Consider the following 15,381-nt stretch of genomic DNA (forward strand, 5'->3'; position numbering starts at 1 on the left):
AGTGCTCATTTGTACCAGCTAAAGGAGGAAGTGTTTTGCTTCCACAGTTTAACAAATACAGAGCCTGACAGTCTTTTCTAAATTGTTATACACAAGGCAATCTATTTTTTGTACAGTTCAGCTGGAGTAAAATATGGCAGCTGCTAGGTCTGTAAAGTCTGTGTCCCCAGTGTATTATGTCAACATTCTGCAATACCATCACTTCTCTCTCAAGGTACCATTGGACTGTCTACATACCTACAAACATATGAGCAGTAATGTGCAAAATTAGGATCTAAATTTGTAGTCAAAAAACGTATCAAAGTTTGTTTCCTCCCTGCCCAAGTAAAATAACGCTTCTGATTTTATTCCTGACTTACTATTACAACTCTGAAAAACCTATGAAATGGGCTGCCACTGATTTGTGGCTTTCTCCAAAGACAAATAAATGTTTTTGTCACATGCAGAAAAGCCTAGAGTTAAACAAGGAGAGTACATGTTAACAACTCACTGAAGCCTGAGATCCTACACAGCAAAGCTCAGAGGCCTCAGAAGGAAATCTGCTGGGTGGAAGGGCATTTGGACTAAACCACAGCAGAATTCCACGTGTCTGCCTGGAGTGTGGCATCTTCCCTCATCTTACCTGCAACTGCATCAAATCCAGGCGCTGCTATAAATATATCACGTGCTGGGAAGTCAAACACGTCATTGTTAAAATCGAGATGGCAATTGATAAGGGACTGTGGTTGTAATTCAGTAATAGCTTCAATCTGAGCAGGCAAGCAGTCCCCTAAGGGGAAGAAAAAATAATTAATCTCTAATTAATTAATTAGAAAAGAAAATGATAACAAATTAGTTTTTAATTAATTAAAAGCAAAACCATGGCTTGAAATATCAGGTTCTTCTGCCACCTTCTGAAATAGTTTCACAAGTTTATGATGATCTTAAAATAGCTGGAAATCATAGCTGTCCTATCGCAGGTCTAATCCCAAAGAGTCAGCAAATTAAAGTTTTATATGTTGTGGGTTTTTTTTTTGACAGGAATAATTTATTTACAGGAAAGAATGAACTAGAGAAAATTTTCAGCTCAGATGTCTCTGTTGAATAACTTATATGATCCTGGGAGTCTCAATTTATATTTTAGTATCTGGCAGGATGTTTTTTTGGTAGGCTAATAAATCTACATAAGTGCAATAAAATACTACTTGAAGAAGTGCTAAGTGTTAAGCTAAAAACTAAAAGGAACTATAATCAAAACAAAATACAGCTTACTAAAGAGAGAACACAATATGATGCTTTATCTTTGTATTGATTCTAATCACTGATAATTTCTGTAAAAGATTTAACAATGATAACTACTTTAAACACGCTCAGTACAAAAAAATAGTAACTTCAAGGAGGCAGTTGGAATTAAACATATAAGCAATCCGCTGATTGCCTATTAACTGCTTTTTTGATCAAAAATGGCACTTCTATTATCTGCCAATTTTGTTAGTTGTGAAATCTTAACAGTGCCTCAGAACAGCCTCCAAATTCTGTAACATGGCTCTAAGATTCTTCTAGAGATCTTGGGACTCCAGAAAGACACTAGAGGTTCATAGAGATCTTGCTACACCAACTTCACAGACCCTTAAAAACAAACAAAAAAAACCAAAACACAAACCAAAACCACCTATCATGAATATACAAAGATGCAATAAGCAATTAGCATAAAGCTTTTTTTTAATCATACCTTTCAAATTTTTATTTCTTTCCCCAATTGAAACTATTACTTTTGAGGCTGCAACTCCTTGTAAGCTTGTTTTCACTCCACTTACATGCATTGTTGTAGTCCTCTGTGGAATATTAATCAGTATCTGAAAAAAAGGATGAAGTATATTGTTACCAAAAACTGTTTTAACAAATAAAAGCTAGGGCCAAACCAGACTGAATTGTGAAATGCGCACATCCTTCTACGCATAACAGAAGAGAAGACTCCAAAAGGTCGTGTTTCTCTTGATAAGAAATCCTACATTTCTCTAATTTTAGAAACTGCCTTTCAAGTCAATTTAGGCTAGTAAAAGCATTTTTTCTTTCTACCCAACTCCCATAAGTTAATAGGCATAAATCCTATTGTCTAAATTTAATTTCAAAAGAATGTCTAGTGCTTATGTTAGCTGATACAGTGAATTGTGTCAACAGCATGAGTGCACTGTAGTTAAACAAAATAATTCAATTGAGTAACTCTGATCAGTGATGCATAGTCACATGGTACAACACTCTAGAAAGTTCCTGTCGGCATCTCATCCTGCAGTGAAACTTCATACATAAAAGCAGCCGTACTCAAAAATTGTTTAGCATCCGGAAACAACTTAGCCAAAGGAATCAAAACGTACAATGTAAGAATAGTACAGGCTAAACCCAGAAACTGTTATGCTGAATTTTTCTCCTTAATGTAGATGATTTAAAAAAAAAAAAACCACAAAAACCAAAAATTTGATGTGTTTGGACACATACCAAGTACTTTCCAACCATTTGCATTTCTAATACTTTGTCCTTTAAAAAGAATGTTTCTAAATAATTATAACGAAAAAAAAATAATCATACAATACATTTTTGGTGTGGGTCCACCTGAAGCAAACCAACTTCAGCAGTTCTGGTAGAATTTAACAGTGCCTCACCTCTCTGTATGTTTTAAGTAATCCAGGAATCTCATAATAGACGGTGACGACACCAGAATCCCTTGCCACTGCTACGCCAGTCTTGGAGTCAACCTGAAGAACACTGCTTAATGAGGAGCTCCAGACGCCCGGCAGGCCTGAGAAGACACACCATTTGGACGCTGTTCTACAAATTTACACTACCTGAAGCATTTCATTATCACATTGGTGTCTGCATACATGTACCCACTGCACGGGCAGCGGGCGTACACACACATCCCAGTGCACAGAAACTAGATTCTAGGGTGTTGCGTGGTAGAAGGCTGGCAGCCCGACACAAAACTGACTTGCAGTTACTCTGACAAAAGCCCATTAATACTAAGAATCTAATACAGTGAATGAAGTTAAGACAGTCCTGACTCTGCATGATTCCCATAAAAAACAAGCCTTTCAAGCTAACAGAATGGAAACGTCTGAAGTCTGATACTCATGAATTCAATACAAGCAACATATTGCATGGTACAATTAAAATTAGAGGAGTTGATCAAACCTATTCTTATCATTAACAAGAACAGTGACATTTGATTCTGAACAAACATCATAAATTATGCATTTAGTTTTCCTGAGAACGAGAAAGAGTCACACTGATGTCAAATTACATAGCTGCAAAACCCCAGCAACTGAAGTGCCGCTTACCTTCTTGGTTTATCAGTGAAGTACTCAAACAGAGGACATCACCTACCACCACATCGATGAGTTCAGGAAAAATGGCATGTTGCACAGGGAGTGGGACGTAGTCTGCAATTCCACTGTGTTCTGCATCCCAGACTTTAAGCAAGGTCAAACCTACATTTACAGTCCGGATTACAAATGTGTTGTTTGTGGCTCCTTTCCCAATCTGTACAAAGTCATCTCTACAGATAAAAAGAAACGCTTTGATATTACGGCAAGTTTGCTAATGTCATTATCTCTACAATAAATAGTAGGTATTGAACTCTTTTCAGACGGTTGACTTCTTGTTGTCTGGTTATCTTCTAATGAAGTCTGACAAAATAAGGAAAATATATAAAAACTATTTAGGTGCTACTGAGGCAAATTTCAGTTCTTGCATAATTACGCTGAGGAAATACGTAATTATGTATGAGAACTATTTCCTAATTTTAAGAATTGTATAACTTTAGAATGGGGTAATCTGTCTCTTTTCCTTTTTCTCAGGAAGTTAAGCAGCAAAGAAATTTAAACACTAATATGCAGCTTTCCAGCCATAGTTTTACAAAGCTAAATCACATTTGATTGCGAGTTGTGATATTTACTGAAATTCGGTATTCCCAAATGCACTGAGCACTTGTAAATGCACCCAGCACAGGGACTGCTGCCACCCTGGAGGCACCACGCAGAGACACTGAAGGTCTTGACAGCAGTAGAGCCGGGTCACCACAGTGCTGCACTGGAGGTTAATGAGCAGTGCTTCTCTCTCTCTCTCTCTGGCTAATAATTAGCCCTATGCTGAAGCAGCTCTGTCACATCCATTTTGGAAGCTAAGGCACTGTTATCTCAGGGACCTCTGTATGCTATAGACATTTCTGCAGATCATTTAGGTAAGAGAATGAGAAAAACCTTGCATTCAACCCCCTTCCCGCCCCGCCCCCCCCGCCCCTTTAATCATAATCACTGTGTTCTAACTGCAAGGTGCTCCGCAGAAAACAAGCTACGTTATAGTAATGGAGTTAGCAATTGTTTACTAATGACCAAAGGTGGCTGTTTTATAATACTTATTTTGAGGCAGAGACCAAAAGGCCTTTCGAGGCGCGGCTCTGCTGTGCAAAGGCTGTGCAAGCATATCTGAAGAGACAGCCCCCGACCCAGACCGTTCACCATCTTATGTAAGACTTCAGTGAGTCAGTGTAACAAAGCACTAGGAGAAAAGAGGCGAGATGAGCCAAAAGCTAACAAGATCAACTGTTTATATAGGCCGCTGATGTATGCAATCTGATGATTCAGAGTCACTTAAAGCAGAAATGTACCCCAGCACACCCCGCTGGGGATCATGCTTATCTGGGCAACTTTCCATTTGCTAGAGAATATTGATTGCTAACTGGAACTCTTCTTTCTGCTACAGTGCCTCTGAAGACTGCAGAGACAAAATCCTGTCTTTGTTAATCCCAGTCCAAGCTATATCTTCACTTGATGTCTTGGGAGCAATCTTTGTTCCTTGGTGTTGCTGGGCTCTGTGTATTTGGCTCGTTTTGTTCTCTGTAATTAGCACCTGGTGATAGATACCCACCTGTTTGTTGCAAAGTTGAGCACAGAATTATGCGAATGAAAAGTATCTCCAGAGTTATCGTGGAAATGGACTGTGAACGTCAGTGTCACACCCAGGGGGAGAGCCAATAATGCCTCTTTGTTTTGTGTGTGCAGAATAGGGCTCATGGAGATTCTTAGGTATGAGATGGGGTAGACCTGTAAAAACATCAGCAGTGAAAAGAAAAGTGAAATTCCTTTTTTTGATGCCTCTATAAAAACAAATCTAAAAGGGTTCTTATTATGCAAATATACAAAGCTTCCTTTATGAACCATTTGCTATATGTTTAGCCATATGACAATACTGAGATGTGAGCTTCTATTATCAGTACATGTATTTCACAGAATCACAGAACAGCTGAGATTGAAATCTGGAGATTGTCTAGTCCAGCCCACCCTGCTCAAGCTGGGTTACCTAGACCCAGTTGCCCAGGATCACGTGCCCACAGGTCTTAAGAATCTCCTGGGGTGGAGTCTCCACAATCTCTCTGGGCAATCTGTGCCAGTGCTCAACAGCCACAGCAGTAAAAAAAGTACTGTCCTATGTTCAGACAGAATTTCATGTGTCTCAATTTTTGTGTGTTCCCTCTTGCCCTGACATTGAGCACCGCTGAGAAAGTCTGACTCTGTCTTCTTTCCACCCTCCCATCAGATATTTCTTAGTATTTTTCTCTAATAGCACTGGGAATCAAAGCAAGCAATAATGATGTAGGAACACACATCACAGACTTCAGAGACTACATCATTATCCTATAAAAAACTGTTACGACTCCCTGAACGTGCAAGAGAACAAGTTGCCCCTACTTCTCTCCCAGCAATTCTCAAAATAAAAAGTGTAATTCATTCCCCAGTTACTACAACAGGAATAACTTGCAGTGTGTGTGAGAGGAAGGGGATGCAATGGTCACCATGTCCACAGTTCCCTTTCCCCAGGTGAGAAAGCCAAGAGGATACACACGGTTTCTACCCGCCTCAGCTCTGTTTGAGGCCAGCCTCTGAGGCGTGGGCTGATAGAAGTTAGGTGTGACCGAGAAATGCAGTCAGAACTGGCATCTGACAACCCCTAACTGGTCAGCAGGCTGCATTTTGTTGCCTCAATGCCTCTCCTCACTCAAGGCAGAAGTTAGGAACTGCTCCAAATTCTTTAGAAAAGTCTGCTAGATTATCCATATGTGCACACCCCCATGTTTCCCCAATGAAGGAAGTTTGTCTGAAGACAAAACCTTCGCAACCATTTATTTTTTTCTGTTTTTTTAAATAACATATAGCTATTCTTGATTAACTTATCTAGGTTAACTAACAAAATTACCCAACAAAACCAACTATATCTGTTCTTTCTATTACAGCTGTTGGAAAATAAATAATGGAAGGATAGAGAAAGCAAAAACCCTCAAATATAAAGAGGAAACTATTTTAAAAGAAGCCCTCAGGCTTATCTTGTAGGAAAATCCCCTTTTTCTGACCTAAGAGGTTCAGCTAAAATGTAAAACTCTGCAATCTGAAAATGTACATGTCAAAACTTAAAAAGGAAAGGACAAATCTGGCCTCAAGCAAACAGCTTCTTTGGTGAATCTGAAAAAAAAAAAAGTATATACAACTGTCTACTCCACAGGCTGATATAATCAGTTAAAATATCAGTGCATACAGCCATCTGCCTAAGTAGCTGAGGTTACAAGCTAACAGAAACGCCATTTCCCTGACAGATTTTCAAGCTTGCTTTACTTTAAAAATCTCAGAAACTGCCCCACAAGGGACAAATGCTAAATTTAACGTTGATGAAAACAGCTATTTATTGTTAAAGCATTTCAGTTTTTAAAGCATGTTTTATTAAAAAAAAAATTGAGTTGAGTAAAGCTGGTAGAGCACACTGTCACTCCTTACTTCCACCGTCTTCCTTGGCTTGTATAAGATAGTCTTTTTGAGCAAAGTTGAAGGTCTAAGTGTTAAGTGATGCTGCTGCAGCAGTTTGGTTCTTAATTGTGTACAGTTGTAAATAGACAAAACAAGAACTTATGAAAGGAAGGACAGCGTGAAGGAGAGAACTCTGCCTTGGAATGACACGACAGATTCAAGCTCATTTGCTCTGTCACAAGTTTTTCTGCATGACCTTCAGCAAAACCACTCAAACTCTCTCTCAGTTCTTCATCCATAAACTGAAGGCAGCAGCACTGTATTACCTCACAAGGTTACTGTGAGGTTAAAAATATTATATCCATAAAAGCAGTATAGTCCTAAAAAGTACAGGAAAACAAATCAGTTTTACAAGAGGCTGAACTGAGATGGTTCCTACTATAAAGGGCTCACAAGCTCAGTATCATAGTGCACCGACTCCACAGTTCTGCGATACCCTAACTGTGTATGGAAAGAATGCACAAAGGGGGAATTTAACTTCAGTACCACTATATGCTGACTAAATGCCATTTGAGCCAACCCCAAACTCATTAGATGTCTTTCACTCGCCGGATCCAGCAGTGAAGGGACGAAACAAGGTCATCTGTAACAGAGCTGTAGAAATTCACTGCCACCACCTAGCAGCAGGATTGGCATTAGTGAAACTAAGCTACCATTTCTTTTTTCATTCTCCACCCAGGAGGACAGACCTACACTCTGTCCTACAGACAAAGCTAAACATTATGATAAAAAATAAAATTCAAATTAAAAAAAAAAAGCATCAAGTCACTTCACAGCGATCACAATAATTAAACTTGCAAATAAAGTCATCACTCAATTATATGTCTTTCTCCTTTAGCTGGGACATAGGAAAGATGCTGACAGAGTAAAAAGGGATAAGAGTAAGTGGAGCAGCGGGTATCTCAAAGCTCACGTTACCGGATGTAGAAAGTTCTCAGCACAAGGACTTTTGAACAGAAATGAAGGACATATGTTCCTTTAGTGTCCTAAGTGCCCAACCAGTAAGATACGTTAGACTTCACAGAACAGCATTCAATCAACAGATGAAGTTTTGAGAAAGAAAGATGTTTCATTTAGCCTGGAAACAAACTGCGGAGTTTTGCTACAGATTTGTCCTTCCCTGAAGCATCCACATTTCAGTGTAGCTTAGGCACATAGGGTAGCCTTGGACAAGCCCCTTGCCAGCTCACCAAATACAGGCAACAGCAGTTAAATTACTGCAGCTGGTAAGATAGGCTTTGTCATGCAGAGATTCTCATTATATGTAAAAGCTGAACTGCTGGGAAACAGCAGAGAAAGTAAAATTTCGGGGCACTGTACAGTTACATCTCTAATATCTAAAATCTTGCTATGAGTTAGGTACCTCACAACAGACCCTGCATTTATATTCATTACTCTAGATGATACTCACCTTTTTCACACACTGCAAAATGCATGTTTACATTAACATCTTTTTTTATTTGAACTTCTGTAATTATCAGCCTTCTAAGAGATTTCTAGGACAAACTTTTTTTTTAAATTTAAGGCATAGGCACACAGAGATTTTTTTGTAAAATGTACCAAATTTAAGAATTTGCTGGGATTTAACGTTTATCCATCTAGTTTAGTCAACTAAACTTTTTTCCAAAGCTCAGAACTGACTATTAATTCCTACACTTCACATTTTTCAGAAGTGAAGTTCAAAATGTGCAGTTAACCCCCTGTTGCAGTAGAAAATCATGATGCAGTAGAAAATGAGATGATACTACCTTAACAGCAGCTACAATTGTTTGGTTGATCCCAAATGATTCTTGTGAAATCACTTCAATTGCTGATGATCCTATCAAAGACCCAGAGTTAAGGAAACCTCTCTCATCAATTTTTACAACAGGAACTTTATCTGGTCCATCCAGGACACGGTAACTCATAGAAGCCATTCGATCCCTTAAGAAAACAAACAAACAAAACAGAAAAACAAAAAAAGAGGGGACTCCCTTAAATGAGTAAAACCATATTTGCACCAATATATTATGCAAATCTAAAAGATTGCTGTTTGGTACGTGCTTTTTCCACGTGTCTGCAATAAAAGTTGAAAAGCCCATGTTCTAGTCTGCAAAAGAAAAGTTTAAGTTCTGATTTAAGCTCACTTGGAAGAAGTCTTATCTGGGTTTAGGCACATACTGAAATCTAGTTTCCATCCACTGCCCTGCAGTGTCATCATTCACCGATGTAAACATGATTCCAAATAATAATGGCTAAGGCTACAACAGGCAGCTTCTGCCATCATTTTCTGTAAACAATATTTAGAGGGAGATTGGTCTGCCAGCGCCAATGCTGGTATTAGAGATAAAGTCAGGGACGTGATTAAGTGGATCTCATCAGTTTCCTGGAAATGGTTTTGTAGGCAAGGTTAATTTTTGGAGTAACTCTCACCATGGTATTTGCATATTAATAAAGCGAGCAAGTACATAAACTATAATTAGTGGGTATTCTGTGACATTAGCTACTTTTAAGTATCACTTATCACATCTTCTAAAAGATCTGTAATTGATTTTTTTTTTCCCCTCCCAAGCTCCTCCATTGCGATAGAAATACTCTATCCTAGGAAAAAAGCATTAAAGCTGAATTTTAGTTGCTCTTTTCTTGGCAATAGTGTAATTGGTTTTGGTGGTAGTGTTCAGATGCAGAGGCTCCAACACTGGATAGTGAAGATAACGGGACAGAGAAATGCGCAAACTGATATCTAGCAACTTAGTGCCTAATGAATCAGAAAAACTGTTCAGAAGAGATAGCAAAACAATATTAGTAAATGATGACAAATAGCAGGGCTCCTATATAGCTGTTTCAAAAGCAGATGCTGAATGACCATGGGCACTGGAGCTCCAGTGAAACTAATGGTTCCCTCCCCTTAAAAAGTAAATGCATTTAAAGCCTCACCCTCAGCGTAGGTCCTACTGTATGTATCTGCACATTCTTATGCTAGGAAAACCAAATTTCAAACCTGAAATGAGTCTGAAATGTCAGTCTTTGAAAACAGATTATGTAAAAAGGACTTCTCATCTGGAAAGGACATTTTAATCCCAAAATCTAGTCATAGCCTCTGTGTAAGAAATACAGAAATGTATATTCCATAAAGCCATGATCATCCATAAAAAACTCAGTTAAAGCAGTAGGCTGCTTCCACTAGTCTCAGCATCTTTTAAAATAAGGATCTAAAAGTTCCAAATATTGAATGAATTTTCTAGCTACAATCTAACTAATACAAGATTTGGCAGAGCCCATCAGTACAGATAAGATACTATTAATCACCAGGTAAGTTGTGTATTATATGGATGTACTCTGATACTCTTTTTAAAAGATTGAAACAGCTTACTTCAAACAGAATTGCTTTATGGGTTTAATAAATGGTTGACACAAATCACAGCGTGAAAACTGATCACTGACCTGTTAGTCTGAAGTTTAATAAAGGAATTTGGTGACATTAAGATCTGCTCCGCTTCTACTTCTGGAGCAACTAGATGAAGTTTTTCAAACACCTGGAAAATAAAAGGCATTTTGGCCTACTGCTGTGTGCAGCAAGTAATTTATTTCCCTTTATTTCACCTTCAAAACAAAAAACCCCACACAAATAAATAACACCCCCTGTTTTTACCTTGTTTAATATATATGGGAAAAATAAACATGAATATTTCAGAATGGGATAGGCAGTATCTTCTACAAATTATTCTGAAGAGCTATACTATGAAGCAGTATGAAAAAGAAGCAGATTTGTCAAGTGATATGGTGTTGCAGAGACCCCACACTCACCCAAGTTCCTTTAGACTACCCCCAGTCTGAGCCCAAGAATGGAACGCCCACTTAAGGTGCACTTCTCAAGCACATTTCCTCGCTTTGTTCCATTTAAAGGAATAAAGTTTGTGTACTTTGAAACTGCTCCCCAAAGCATGGTAAGTGGGAACAACCAGGAGATTAATTTCAGAAGCTAACTCCTGATCCAAACTGACATGCTTGCAGAGACATGTATGATAAGCACTATAAGCCAGAAGTATTATTGTGCGGAGGGGAACTAGAGCAGCACAGCTCTTTTACAGCTCTAACACTGCTTATCCACAAGACATAAGTCACTTCAATTGCAGGTGGTCTGCAAAAAACCGAACTCCTGAATTTCATTCAGGCATCACACCAGTGTGTAACTGTTCAGTGTAAACCTTAACAACAGTTGGGGAACTTTGAGGTTTCCAAACAGCAGAACATTATACAAATAAGAGAAAGGGTTCAAAGATAAACCCAAGCTGGAACTACTCCTTTGCATTTCAAATTTCTGACTTCATATACAGACTTTAAAGTTAGAATTATCTATTTCAGAGCTGAATTAACCGGTGAGGAACATCATCATACCTGAATTTGGATTTCATCGGACAGTTCTCTTGCCATGTTGTAAAACTGTTTGGCTGCAGGATCAAGGACCTTCACAATAACTTTCAGGCCCGTTCTTCCCTTTACTCTGCCATAAACATCCATTGCAAAGTTATATTTTGCAGGAAGCTGAAAAGAGGCCTTGGACAGGAGAAAGTGATTACAATTTTACTCATGGAAAGAGTTGACACTGATACAGAGGAAAGACCACACCCAGCACTGACAATGGCTCTTTGATTTTAAGTGAGTGGAAACAACAATATTTTCTCAATTCCCATTATGTGGCAGTTTCCTTTTCCCAAGATACACACACATGCAAGTACACACACACACAATTTACCTCACTGTGTCTTGTCTTGATATCCAGAGTATCTCTCTTTGTGACAGACCAGTGGAACGTTAACCCTGGTACGGCATTGCCAAAGGAAAAAGGAGTCTGACTACTGGTGATGCCCATTACATAAACTGGCATCTACAAAGAGAGAAACCAACTTTCTTAGGTAATTCTAGGATGCTAACCAAACCTACACAGAGCAAATCTGATTAAAATTCATTGATCAAGAGATGATATTTCTTATGAAGAAAATGGTTTGGCTACTGCATATGTTGCAAGGATGTATCACACAGAAGACCCAAATAACCATCAACTTGTAAAAAGTAAGTTTTGATTTATTCTCATTTGCTACATGTTCTACAAAAAACAAGTACCAGTTTTCTACCAGAAAAGATGAATTTAGTAATTCATTTGTCCCACTTGTAGCATCAAATCACTTCATCTTAGTTAAGTCATACACCTTTACGTTTTCATCATCTTTGTCTAGATCATCTCCCCGACTAACTCTGCTCTGGACATCAACCTTCCCCTTCCAACTCTCCAATTAAGGCAACACAACATATGAACACAAACCAGGGATTTTCAACTTTTTAGTTTTAATCTTCAAATTCATTCATCTGGGAAGAATGAGCTAGAATCACTAGTCATTTTGGCATGAGTAACTAATAGAGGAAATACAGACTCTTAAAAAAATAGACTTGTTAAAAGATAATTTGAACAATATCTATTGTTCTGGATACAGCAGACATACTGTAGATTTTTAACATACAAAGGAAGAAAGTCTCCACTGCAAATAGAGTGAAGGTGAGAGAACCCTTCTCCAAATTAAATGATGCTTCCTCAGCAGGGACCGAATTGCTGAAAATCAGGCTGGTGCACAAGGTAAATTTGTCCTGATTTCTGTTTTAGCATGTTCACCTCTGGAGCTTCTCCACTGACAGCACATTCGTTCCTGCAGCAGCAGTGATACCCCTCAGAGCACGTGACCACTCCGAGAGCTGGAGTGGTATTATCAGATGACCTAATCAGAATGGTCATAGCTTGCAGGCCAAAATTTTAAGGCAATAAAAGCTAATCACGAATCAACTAACCTGTGTACCGGTTTTCATTCGTGTAATGGGTGCACGGATTCTAACAGCTGTCAGCTGTACTACTTCAACTTCCACTTTGTCCTAAAAAAGAGGAAGTGAAGACATTGTAAGCACTTGTCAAATCTGAACTAGATTTCACTTTCAGGATCTAGTCGCTATTTTGCTGTTATTTAATCACTATTGCCATGTGATTTGCATGTGACTTATCACAGAAAATACAGATGAACATAATTCAGCAGGACTGTAAAAAACTACTAAATTAAAAAAAAACCCCAAACAGCTCTGCTCAAATTTACTGATGACATGAATGATGGAGCTGAGAGGTGACAGACAGCACAGGACAAGATCATAGGGGTCCCTAGGAGAAGAGGGATAAATAATCCCAGAAGGTAAAGGAAGACATTGAGAGCATTAAAAGGAAATGGTAAGCAGCAAATGAGAAAATCAAGAACACAGGATGATATATGTGATAGTCTGATGCCTGCTCTTCACATATTCTGACATTCCTGATAAGATTTTATTCCTACTGTATAGTGGGGAGGAAAGGTCAGGCCTGGACCTCATTGGGCAGTAGATTTAGCTTTCAAGTTCATTCTGCTTCCCGCCAGAGCATCAGGGCAGACTGCTGAATGCCCCCCATTACAAAGCGCAGATTTATCTGAATTTTATTTTTTTTTTAAAATTCCTTTGTCTCCTCTTGACATCTTTCAAACAGCAGAGCTTTGTGGTGTGCAGCAGCTGTCCTGCCTTGACCTCAAATGAAGTGCCACAAGATTTGGCCCAAGTTCTATTGTTCTTAGTCTCATGCAAGTCCCAGGGACTTGTGCTCTCTTATAAGCCTGATCAGCAGCTCCCTTATGCTCAGCTAGTAGGAAATTACACAGGCAGAGATTCTGATGGACTATTAGGGATTCATTGCTTGAACTTCATAGATGGATTCAGACCACAGCAGAGAATGATGATAATTTGTTTCTCAGGCAACAGTTCCCTTCTGACTTCTACTGACATAAGACACTGCTAAACTATAAGGTGATGCAGGCAATGACAACCTTCTGCTGTTTTAGAAAGGCCTCTTTAGATGGGCTTTTCTAAATTTACTAATAAATTCTAAAGGTTATCAAACAGACCGTTCAAAAAATCTCCCTGGGGTTATCAGTAGAACTTTGTTTTAAGGTACAGCAAGATTTAGCTATCTGCTGAAAGTATCACCTGTGTCAGCACATCCATAATTTCACATGCCAGGGAGTAAGAAACACTGATTTTTCATCTCCTTAAGGAAACCAGGAAAGCGCACAAATAACATTATTAATGCAAAAAGACTATTTGTCCCTTTTGAGCCAAACCCATGAGACAGCCTCTTTCAGCCCCAAACAGTATCCTAAAACATTACCTGAGACACCACGACAACCTTCCCTGTCTCTGCATCAACAGCTTGCACCACTCCTGTTACCGTTCCATTCCCAATTGCCACTCCTCTGACGAGTCCAGTGCTATTCACCGATGCAATCTTCTCATTGCTGATGGAGAAAATTATGTTGGATTGAGGTTGAGGGCCTCCTTCTGAAGTGATCTGTAATTAATAGCACACAGAACAACTAAAATTAACCCATCAGGTATTTGTTCTGGTTAATGTTACAGGGTACACCCCTTCCCTCCTCAGTACCACAATTTCTTCAGTAAGAAAAGTCTGTCTGAACCTTCCCAGAGCATCTCTGGCCTTACTTCTCCTGCACACTGATCCTTGCGTGATGTCAGACTGGGAAATACGTGAACTAAGCACAGAAGTGGACTATGGGCTTCATAGAATGTAATAGGCTGATGATATATCCAGCCCAGAAAGTTTCAGAAAAATTTACCTCACTTTCTCTGCTATAGCTCTGCTCTGTGCTTCAGTTTGTAGAACTAGCCCACTATGCTTAATTTCATGGAAGTGACAGATTTATTAATGCTGTGCTGGTATTTAACACCGAAAAGCTAATATTCCCTCGACACAAATAAATACAAAACCTTTGGTCTGGCAATACAGTAAAATGGAAGGTGGCTCAAGAGCGAAACTATTCTTGTTAGGAGGACTATTCAGTGTGAATGCAGCTAAACTGCTGAGTTGAATATCTACTCCTGAAAAGTAAGTTATATACCTTTATTTAAAAATAGAAATTACAAAAGAAAGAAACCATGTAAGAAGATGCCTTACCTGAATCATGGCCCCAATAATTAGAGTCACTTTCCTTGGCAGTAGTCTAAATGGGGGAAAGACCTAAAAATAGAAATACAAATACCTGTGTTCACGCTATTTCAATCAGATAAATTATGTCACAAAACGGTACATACAAGTGTAAAACTGGGTCTACGCTTCCTTAATTACAGTAAATTGAGCATGCAGAAACTTAACTCATCACTTGGCGGTTAAAAAAACCTGGAATCTGAAACAAACTAGCATTTGGATAACTTCTGAACAGAACGATCTGCTTACTTTTTCTGGCAAATTAATCACTGTACTATAACTACAATACATTGTTTGTGTGCTAGCATAACATAGATTTTGTTTATGCATATATTTTATCTGAAGTGATTTACTTCAATCTGTTGTGGAGCAGAGTTGATTCTTTGTCCTCTTTTGTCAGCAACAGTTGCCATAAGACTAGTCTGACCGATGGCCATCCCATGCACTAGAAAAGCAGCAGTATGGTCATCAAGAGCTTCACTGAGTGGGCTGTAGCAAAGGAACACA

General features: G+C 38.8%; 1 protein-coding gene across 1 annotated transcript in view; it reads right to left on the reverse strand.

Moving 5' to 3' along the window:
* Window positions 1-15,381, reverse strand: part of NUP210 (nucleoporin 210) — a gene marked incomplete at its 5' end in the record, with an annotated part of 66,540 nt that overhangs the window by 4,918 nt on the left and 46,241 nt on the right. The window contains 13 exons of the mRNA XM_082004554.1: window positions 623-769; window positions 1,712-1,835; window positions 2,640-2,776; window positions 3,315-3,532; window positions 4,903-5,078; window positions 8,579-8,753; window positions 10,254-10,345; window positions 11,208-11,366; window positions 11,566-11,697; window positions 12,651-12,731; window positions 14,041-14,220; window positions 14,845-14,907; window positions 15,228-15,363. Of these exons, the coding sequence (XP_081860680.1) occupies window positions 623-769; window positions 1,712-1,835; window positions 2,640-2,776; window positions 3,315-3,532; window positions 4,903-5,078; window positions 8,579-8,753; window positions 10,254-10,345; window positions 11,208-11,366; window positions 11,566-11,697; window positions 12,651-12,731; window positions 14,041-14,220; window positions 14,845-14,907; window positions 15,228-15,363 (1,820 nt within the window). The remainder of the gene's footprint in view (window positions 1-622; window positions 770-1,711; window positions 1,836-2,639; window positions 2,777-3,314; window positions 3,533-4,902; window positions 5,079-8,578; window positions 8,754-10,253; window positions 10,346-11,207; window positions 11,367-11,565; window positions 11,698-12,650; window positions 12,732-14,040; window positions 14,221-14,844; window positions 14,908-15,227; window positions 15,364-15,381) is intronic.

The sequence above is a fragment of the Phaethon aethereus genome (genome assembly GCF_964289735.1).
Source record: "Phaethon aethereus genome assembly, chromosome: 11".
Lineage (NCBI taxonomy): Eukaryota > Metazoa > Chordata > Aves > Phaethontiformes > Phaethontidae > Phaethon > Phaethon aethereus.